This window comes from Nicotiana tabacum, chromosome 4 (assembly GCF_000715075.1).
Source record: "Nicotiana tabacum cultivar K326 chromosome 4, ASM71507v2, whole genome shotgun sequence".
In the NCBI taxonomy this organism is placed as follows: Eukaryota; Viridiplantae; Streptophyta; class Magnoliopsida; order Solanales; family Solanaceae; genus Nicotiana; species Nicotiana tabacum.
This window is the reverse complement of record NC_134083.1, coordinates 7,648,917-7,656,861: the sequence shown is the minus strand read 5'-3', so window position 1 is coordinate 7,656,861 and position 7,945 is coordinate 7,648,917. Positions and strand designations below refer to the sequence as shown.

The following is a 7,945-nucleotide window of genomic DNA, read 5'->3' as shown; positions in this document are numbered from 1 at the left end:
AATAACATATAATTCATTGCAGGGGAACAATTGTAATAGATGAATGTCAACACATATCCCAATTTCATGCTCTTTATTTTGGAAAAAAGGCTATAAATTGAAAGTAAAATCTCTTATTTTGGAAATTCAAAATTAGAGTAATCTTATTGATGAGTTAATAATTTAATTTATAATTGCTTAAAGATTAGAGAAAAAATAGAATATTTACGGTCAATACTTTATAAGACGACAATGCACACAGACTCTTAAAACCATTTCTAGCCGCTTCGCCTATAGTCTTCCTCCCGTTCTCGAGCAAACTTGCATCTTCAGAAGCTGAAATGGAATCATGTCCTCGCCTAATGTAAGTTTCCGATACCGATTCCTTATTATTGATAGAATAGTATTCTCCATCCCTCCTTCACATCAAATAACGCAGAGGATGGGAACGAGAACAAAGATAACATAAAGAGGAACACTTATTGTGTTAATGCTTGATTATGTAAAATCGAAGTTCATCCGACCATAAGATTTTCAGAGAAGGAAAGTCACATCGTTATTAAAACTCTGTTCAAAAATCAAAAAATATCAAATCTAATTCCGATGCTAGGTAAGATTCACCGTTATTAATCATAGCACACAAGTCAACTATGAATGTTATCGAAACTACTCGGTCTCTTTCGAGAAATGACTTATTTACAAATACATCGATTGATCTCATCGATAAGAACAAAGAAAAACTCTTTTGCTCGGCGATTAAACATAAAAAAAAAAAAGAATAAAAAAATAAAACAATCGAAAGAGTAGTATATACGTTTTAATCTTCATTTGGAGGAAGAGTTGGAATTTGTTGTTTGGTATTGTTTGTTTATTTTTGTCAAAATATTTGGTCAAACGTACGACTGTAAGGAGAAAGGAGTCATTTTTTGGGATTGTTTTTCCAGAGTTGTAAAATACATAAAGCGACGACTATATAAACCGTGGGATCCCTGATGCTTACATAACTGGCAAACCTCAGCTAAAACACAATCATTTGTCTGCTCACTCTGCTTCCCCGTACTAAACTTGGAAAAATCTTACTTTGTCAATGTCACCAATTCCTTTTTTCCCTTTTGGTTTCAATTTTTGAAGCTCAAATTCATGCTTCTAGTTGCTTTCTTCTGAAAGCTGTTCTGTTTTGGTTGAAAATTGTTCTTGAATTTCTCATTCCCCTTTTTTATTCAAATTCAGTCCTCATTGTTTTCTCAATCTTTTTTTTTTTTTTTTGGTTTGAGCGAGAGAGAAAGATAGATCTTTTATTTGATTTTTCGGTCAGTTTTGTCCCGTTTGTTGAAAGCTGAAATCAGAAAATCTTTTTCAGTCAAATTTGTTTGCTTTAGGGTTCTTTTGATTGTTTTTATCTTAGAGAGGATTGTGATTTGTAGATTGATTTGGTGGTTCTAGGGTTTTAGTTTGTATTCAGAGTTCTATTTTGCCGTTGAGTGACGTAGGGTCCACCACAAGTGTGTGTACCATGGCTTCGTATAGGCCATTCCCACCACCGTCTCAGTCGAGTTTCGTTCCTCCGCCACCGCCGCCGCAGAATCAGAACCCTCCTCCACCGCCACCGCCGTCTCAGTTCTCTCAGAATTGGGGCTACGGTGGATCTTCCTCCTCCTACACTCAGCAGCAGCAAAATTATCAGCTTCCTGGTTATGTTCCTCCTCCTCCTCCTTCTTCGTATCCACCTCCACCGCCACCACCTTCAGCACAGCCTCCGCCACCTCCTCCTCCACTGTATTACTCCCAGTATACCCAAAACCAGCCCCCGCCTCCTTCCTCTCCTCCTCCAACTTCTTCAATTCCTCCTCCTCCTCCACCTTCTCAGCCCCCGTCCCCTCCGCCACCTCCTTCATCAAGTAGGCCCGGTGGGGGGGAGAAAAGGCGAGATTCTGCTTGGCGCGAATCGGGACATGGTAATCATCAGGCTGCTGGTCGGTCTAAACAGCCAGGAGGGCGTTCTATGCCTCCATTGCCTGTGAAGAAAGCAGCCAATGCTCGGGTTGAGACTGAAGAAGAGAGGAGGATTAGGAAGAAGAGGGAATTAGAAAAGCAAAGGCATGAAGAAAAGCATAGGCAGCAGCAACTAAAGGAATCACAGAATAGGGTTCTGCAGAAAACCCAAATGTTAGCCTCTGGGATGAAAGGTCATGGTTCTATTAGTGCATCACATATGGCTGATAGAAGGACCACCCCTTTGCTTAGTAGTGAGAGGACTGAGAACCGTTTGAAGAAGCCGACCACATTTCTTTGCAAGTTAAAGTAAGACATTAATTCTTGATTTATTTTCCAGCCCAATTGACTGTTTGATCATAATACATTTCAATAGTGTCATGGTAAGTGTGAAATTTATGATGTCAGGGGCGGATGTAGAGCACATATTATGGGTTCAAACCCTATAGCTTTGACTCAAACCCTGTATATGTGCTTAAAAATCCATTAAGTAAGTGCGAATAATAGATTCTGAACCGAGTAAATCAAATGAACTTTGGTAGAATCCCAAACTCGAACGCATAAAATTCAAATAACCGATTTGCCTTTGCATGATGCAAGATGGCCGTTTCATAGGGTAGGTTGGTGATAAACTTGATGAGCATCATAACTTAGATGGTGGCCGTATTTAGCTATTTGCTGAATCACTTATATTCTATTATGTCGTTTCTTCGAAGTTATTCCCTTCCGTATCAAGATTATTTGTGAAAAGACTACATGGTATGCTTTTCACTTGGGAAAAACACGTCTTACATATTAGAGTGTGTTGAACGTTCCTTAATTTATGTGTACTCTGCAGATTCAGAAATGAATTACCAGATCCAGTAGCACAACCAAAGCTTTTGCAAATACCCAGAGACAAAGATCGGTATGTGATCCTGCTTTTCTTTGTGGTGGTCCTCTCTCTTGTATTTATGATAATTTTATCTTACGTATAAAAGAACTTGTATTTATGATAATTCAACCACCAATGCACGTTCTAACAGTGATAGAACAAACTAAACAAGGCATGCTCTTTATATGTAGATGAATTGTCCCATCTAGAGTGTGTCGCTATTTTAGAGGTTACCAGAGTTAACCCAATCTTCTTTCCCAAACCATCACCTCTGGTTAGCTAAGTTGCTCCGACACGGCAATTTAGGTGCTGTAACCGTGTCGACACGACATTAGTATGGGTGTGGGTATGGGATCTGGTCAAACAATTTTGGGTACTTTGACCACGATGGACGAAAAAATTCGAGATGAGATACAATTTGATTCCCGAAATCTGAACCAAAACTAGGGTAAATTTGAAGAAAAAGCATACCTTATCTAGGAAATCAATTATTTACTTATCTACAACTTGAGAATAAAAAAGAAATCCACACTTTATAAGCTTATACGTAAGTATTCCACAAAATTTCTCATAATTTAGAGATATTTTTATATTTTTATTTTGTTGAATTATCTTAGTCGGATCCCCGCACCCGTATCCGTACTAGGATTCGTATCCCCGAATATTAGAATTTACATCTAAGAAGGATCCGACCTCTATATCCGCACCCGTGTCCGAGTAACTTAGCTGGTTAGTCTGATCCACAAGTCGTCAGGCTATCTCTATTGGTGTGAAGCCAAGCTTGTTTGAGGCAGGTCCTACTTAGTAGATTGAGAAAGCTTATCTGAGGTTTGCTTAAATGTTTGTATGTTCACACAAGGGAGGGAGGGAGAGAGAGAGAGAGAGAGAGAGAGAGAGTGTGTTATTGGAGTGCAGAGCGTTGTTTGAAATTGATGGTATCTTTGATGTCTTTTCCACCTTTCTTCAGCACTTCGTGTAGCTTTTGATACATGAAACTCCAGGTTGTCATCACTGTACTACTACCGTTGTCATTTTTTTGTAAGGGAAAATCATTTGAGTGTGCAGATTTACGAAATACTCAATCACTTCACTGGAGAAAATGCACAAGCCTGAACTATATGTTGAACCAGACCTTGGAATACCTCTTGACCTTCTTGATCTCAGCGTATACAAGTATGTTACGTGCTCTCTCTCCTTTTCTTCATGCAGCACATATGAATTGAATATCATCTATTATTTTGACCTTGTTGCTGGCTTGCTTAGTCCTCCCAAGGGTGAAAGGATACCACTTGCCCCAGAAGATGAAGAATTGTTGCGTGACGACAATCCTATAACCCCCATCAAGAAAGATGGCATAAAAAAGAAAGAAAGACCAACGGACAAAGGTGTTTCTTGGCTGGTCAAAACACAATACATCTCTCCTCTTAGCACGGAGTCAGCAAAACAGGTTCCTGCTGATAATAGCGTTTTAGAGGAATATTCTTCTTCAAAGAGTAGAAAAACCTTATTTAATTAATTGTTTATGCCATTTGCAGTCTCTGACTGAAAAGCAAGCTAAAGAATTGCGAGAAAATAGAGGTGGCCGCAACATCTTGGAGAATCTTAACAATAGGTTACTTCTATTTTCAGTGTCCATGCTATCCATGTCTAAGATAGTGAGACATAGTTGAGGTCTGAATATTGTATTCCTCAAACCCTGTTTTCAGAGATAGACAGCTCCAGGAGATCGAGGCTTCTTTTGAGGCATGCAAGTCACGGCCCATTCATGCGACCAATCGCAGATTGCAGCCTGTCAAAGTCCAGCCACTTTTTCCTGACTTTGATCGGTAAGTCTTCCTCTCTTTTCTTTCTTTTTCATGTTAAATATCTATATGTTGGCCTGAATGTTGAAGAAGAGGGATGAAAGATTTAAGAAGTTAAAAACTTTACCTTATCAAAAAAAAAAAAAAGATTTAAGAAGATTATGTTTCAGTATAACTGGTGCAGTCTCCCTCAAAGACTGAGGTACTTTCACTTCATCCATAAGAATGCGGCGTTGTCTTTTAACATGCATGCATAAAGGGCTCACACATTTTCTAGTTTCTCCTTTTATTTTTGATTTATCTTCTTGTGATAATTGCAGCTTTCAGTCTTTTTTCCATTTGATTATCCAGATGGGGGAAAAGTTTATCTCATTTCTCAGTGCCAAAAAAATGCTCACCATAGTTGGACTGTATTTTGTGAGTTGGAAGGGGATTTCATGTTAAGTGGAATAATAAAAAGCTATACTTTTTATGAGAACAACATTCTCCATTTTTAATTGCAAAATTTGTGCAATCCCTCTATGCGTGGTGCTTTAATGCCTTAGTGCATTGAGCTAATTATTTCTTCAAAGCTCTTTATGCTTCCTCCTAATCGTTGTTTGGTAGCAGCAATACTGACACATATGTAGATTATTATTGCTTAGTTCACTAACATAGGTCTGCTCACTGTCTGGTGGGCAAGCTTCTCAGAATGATGAGCTTTTAATTTATCTTATGTTTGATCTCTCTGTGTTCCGCTGTCTGAAAGCACATACTCCGTTTTTATGTAATCCTCTTTTGTCCCCTCTCACCTTTGTGTAGTAAGTTTTGCTCTTGATAAAAAAACGTACTCGTTTGTTTGCTTTCTTGAGCGATAAGCAGAGTAGGTAATGATAATTGGCGGTACTAGGTAATTGAAGGTTAAGGGAAACTTGAGCGAGAAGAAATGCTATTAAATATTAAGGTTATACAGAACTTTGGGACTTTTAAGTTTTGGGCTTTTGTATGTTTGATATGTGTGAGTTTGGCGCTTGCTATTTATTGTACCCACTTCTGCGGTGGACCTTTTCTCTATTTGTCACCATACCCTTCATTTTCTCTTGTTCTGCTATTTTTCTACAATTTATGGCATTTATAGATGCAGCCCATAAAATTCCTGAAAAATTGTTGTACAATTACTGTAGGTAGGCAAATGAGTCTGGTATGCTTTTTTATATTCTTGGAGTACCTAAGACATCCCTTTTGTATGGATAATTGGATGGCATTTTTACAGGAGATCACCGGATTGCTATCTTTTCTTACGCATCGCGTATACTTGAATTCTTCTGCTATCATTTTTGTCAATAAAATAACATTTGCTTGTCAAAAGAAAACAGCAGAAGCTGGATGTATTTGCCAATATGCAAAAGATTTAAAGTAATAATTGCCTGCAAAACTTTTTCGCTTTTTCCTATAAAACTCATTGAGTCATTGGATCATGGCAATATCTTGGTGATGGAGATAAACATGAACTGATAATGCTACTTTTCCAGGTACCAAGACCCGTTTGTGCTCGCAAATTTCGATAGTGCTCCAACTGCTGACTCAGAGACCTACAACAAGTTGGATAAAACTGTTCGCGATGCGTATGAATCACAGGTGAAATTAATTAGATGCCTTTCTCCAAATTTGTAGTGCTTTCTCCAGGTTAGTAAGCTAAAGTAAAGACTCCTTTGGGCAGTAAATGTGAAGGAGCAATTGCTAAGTGAAAGCAAGATTGGCAAAGTCAGCTTTTTCATATGAAATTGAGAGTCCATATATTCATCTTCTCCAAACTTATGTCTAATCATTTTGCTATCAGCTCCTTGTTCAACATCAATTGACCAAAGCGAGAATGTTCAATCCAAACTTATATTGGGTTGGAAAAGTTTGAAGGCCTTTGCCAGAGTGTTGATATATAATGTGTCTGTGTCAGCATGATGTTTGAATGCAATCTTAACGAACATGAATTATGATTTGCAATGCATCTTGCAGGCCATTATGAAAAGCTTCGTGGCTACAAGCTCAGACGCAGATAAACCTGATAAATTTCTAGCATATATGGTCCCTGCACCAAATGAGGTGAAATTACATCTATTTAAAATGGAAAAGTTCATGAGCATAAATCTCATTTAATGATATTCTGTTGCTTTTCGTTGAATTTGACAGCTAACGAAGGATATGTATGATGAAAACGAGGATATTTCATACAGTTGGGTTCGGGAGTATCACTGGGATGTATGTACCTTTTCTGAGTGCTGAACTCAACCTAGTTACATTTTTATATTTAATATACTTAGTTTTATTAATATTGCTCGCATTTGCCCATTGGCAGGTAAGAGGCGATGACGCGGATGATCCCACTACATACCTTGTGGCCTTTGGTGAAACAGAGGCCCATTACATGGTAAAAAACTGGGTTTTAACTTGTTAACTTTATGTGGTTTAACACTGGAACTTGACTACAACATGGATGTGTGCGTGATGCAGCCTCTTCCAACGAAGCTTGTTTTGAGAAAAAAGAGAGCTAGAGAGGGAAAATCAAATGATGAAGTTGAACATTTTCCAGTACCTTCAAGAGTTACAGTAAGGAGGAGAAAAACAGTAGCTGCCATTGAACTGAAAGAAGAAGGGGTAATGAAGCCACAAGTCTACTCTTCCTTCGGGTTTTTTCTTTCTACATGGCCTTTCCTTTTGCAACTGATTATGACATCGGTGGATCCTTGCAGGGTTATGCAACAGCTTCGAAGGGGGGTGTCTCAAGTTCAAGGAGAGCAAGAACCAATGACGAAGATGCTGTTGGTGAACAACAGAACGATATGCATGATGGTGATCAGGATCAATCTAGTGGAGCTGAGTATGATATGTCTGACTGATTAGTTCGCAATTCATTTCAGCTGATTGGATAATTTACAACAAAGAATAGAGAACAGAAAAAAAAAAAAAAAGAGTAGATATATGGGAGAAGTTGCACAAATAAACAATGCTCTGTACCATGTAGGAATTTTGTTCTTTGAAAAGATTGAACTTTCAAGTAATGTTTTACCAGTGCTCCAATGATTGTTTGGTCCTACAGTTATTCTTGTGCCCTCTCCTCCAGTCTTATACCTTCTGCACAGATGTTGCATTAGGTTTAGTGACTTGTGGTTTAATTTTCGGAGTCGGCTTTTGCAAAAAGTTTCTTCCTGCTCTTTTGCGTGTTGTGGCAGTGTTTAGAAATGAGCTAGGAGATGTATTCTGGTTCAAGAGGAGATATGTCTTGTGCTTCAGGCTGACCCTTTGTGCTTCTCGCAAAACTAGA

The 7,945-nt window shown here is 38.4% G+C and overlaps 1 protein-coding gene across 1 annotated transcript; it reads left to right on the top strand.

The window, feature by feature from the left end:
• The first annotated feature begins 959 nt into the window (after nucleotides 1-959).
• Nucleotides 960-7,701, top strand: LOC107768468 (protein PAF1 homolog). The gene is made up of 12 exons (XM_016587595.2): nucleotides 960-2,280; nucleotides 2,810-2,878; nucleotides 3,911-4,018; nucleotides 4,109-4,292; nucleotides 4,381-4,457; nucleotides 4,552-4,671; nucleotides 6,159-6,264; nucleotides 6,640-6,726; nucleotides 6,814-6,882; nucleotides 6,980-7,051; nucleotides 7,135-7,278; nucleotides 7,374-7,701. The coding sequence occupies exons 1-12, from the start codon at nucleotides 1,493-1,495 to the stop codon at nucleotides 7,518-7,520; spliced, it is 1,971 nt and encodes a 656-aa protein (XP_016443081.2). The 5' UTR covers nucleotides 960-1,492; the 3' UTR covers nucleotides 7,521-7,701.
• Nucleotides 7,702-7,945: the final 244 nt, after the last annotated feature.

Excerpts from the sequence above, each read along its gene's own strand:
- LOC107768468 (XM_016587595.2), top strand. The coding sequence starts at position 1,493 with ATGGCTTCGTATAGGCCATTCCCACCACCGTCTCAGTCGAGTTTCGTT. Across the intron at positions 4,293-4,380 it reads GCACGGAGTCAGCAAAACAG|TCTCTGACTGAAAAGCAAGC; the intron begins GTTCCTGCTGAT and ends TGCCATTTGCAG. Across the intron at positions 6,265-6,639 it reads GCGATGCGTATGAATCACAG|GCCATTATGAAAAGCTTCGT; the intron begins GTGAAATTAATT and ends TGCATCTTGCAG.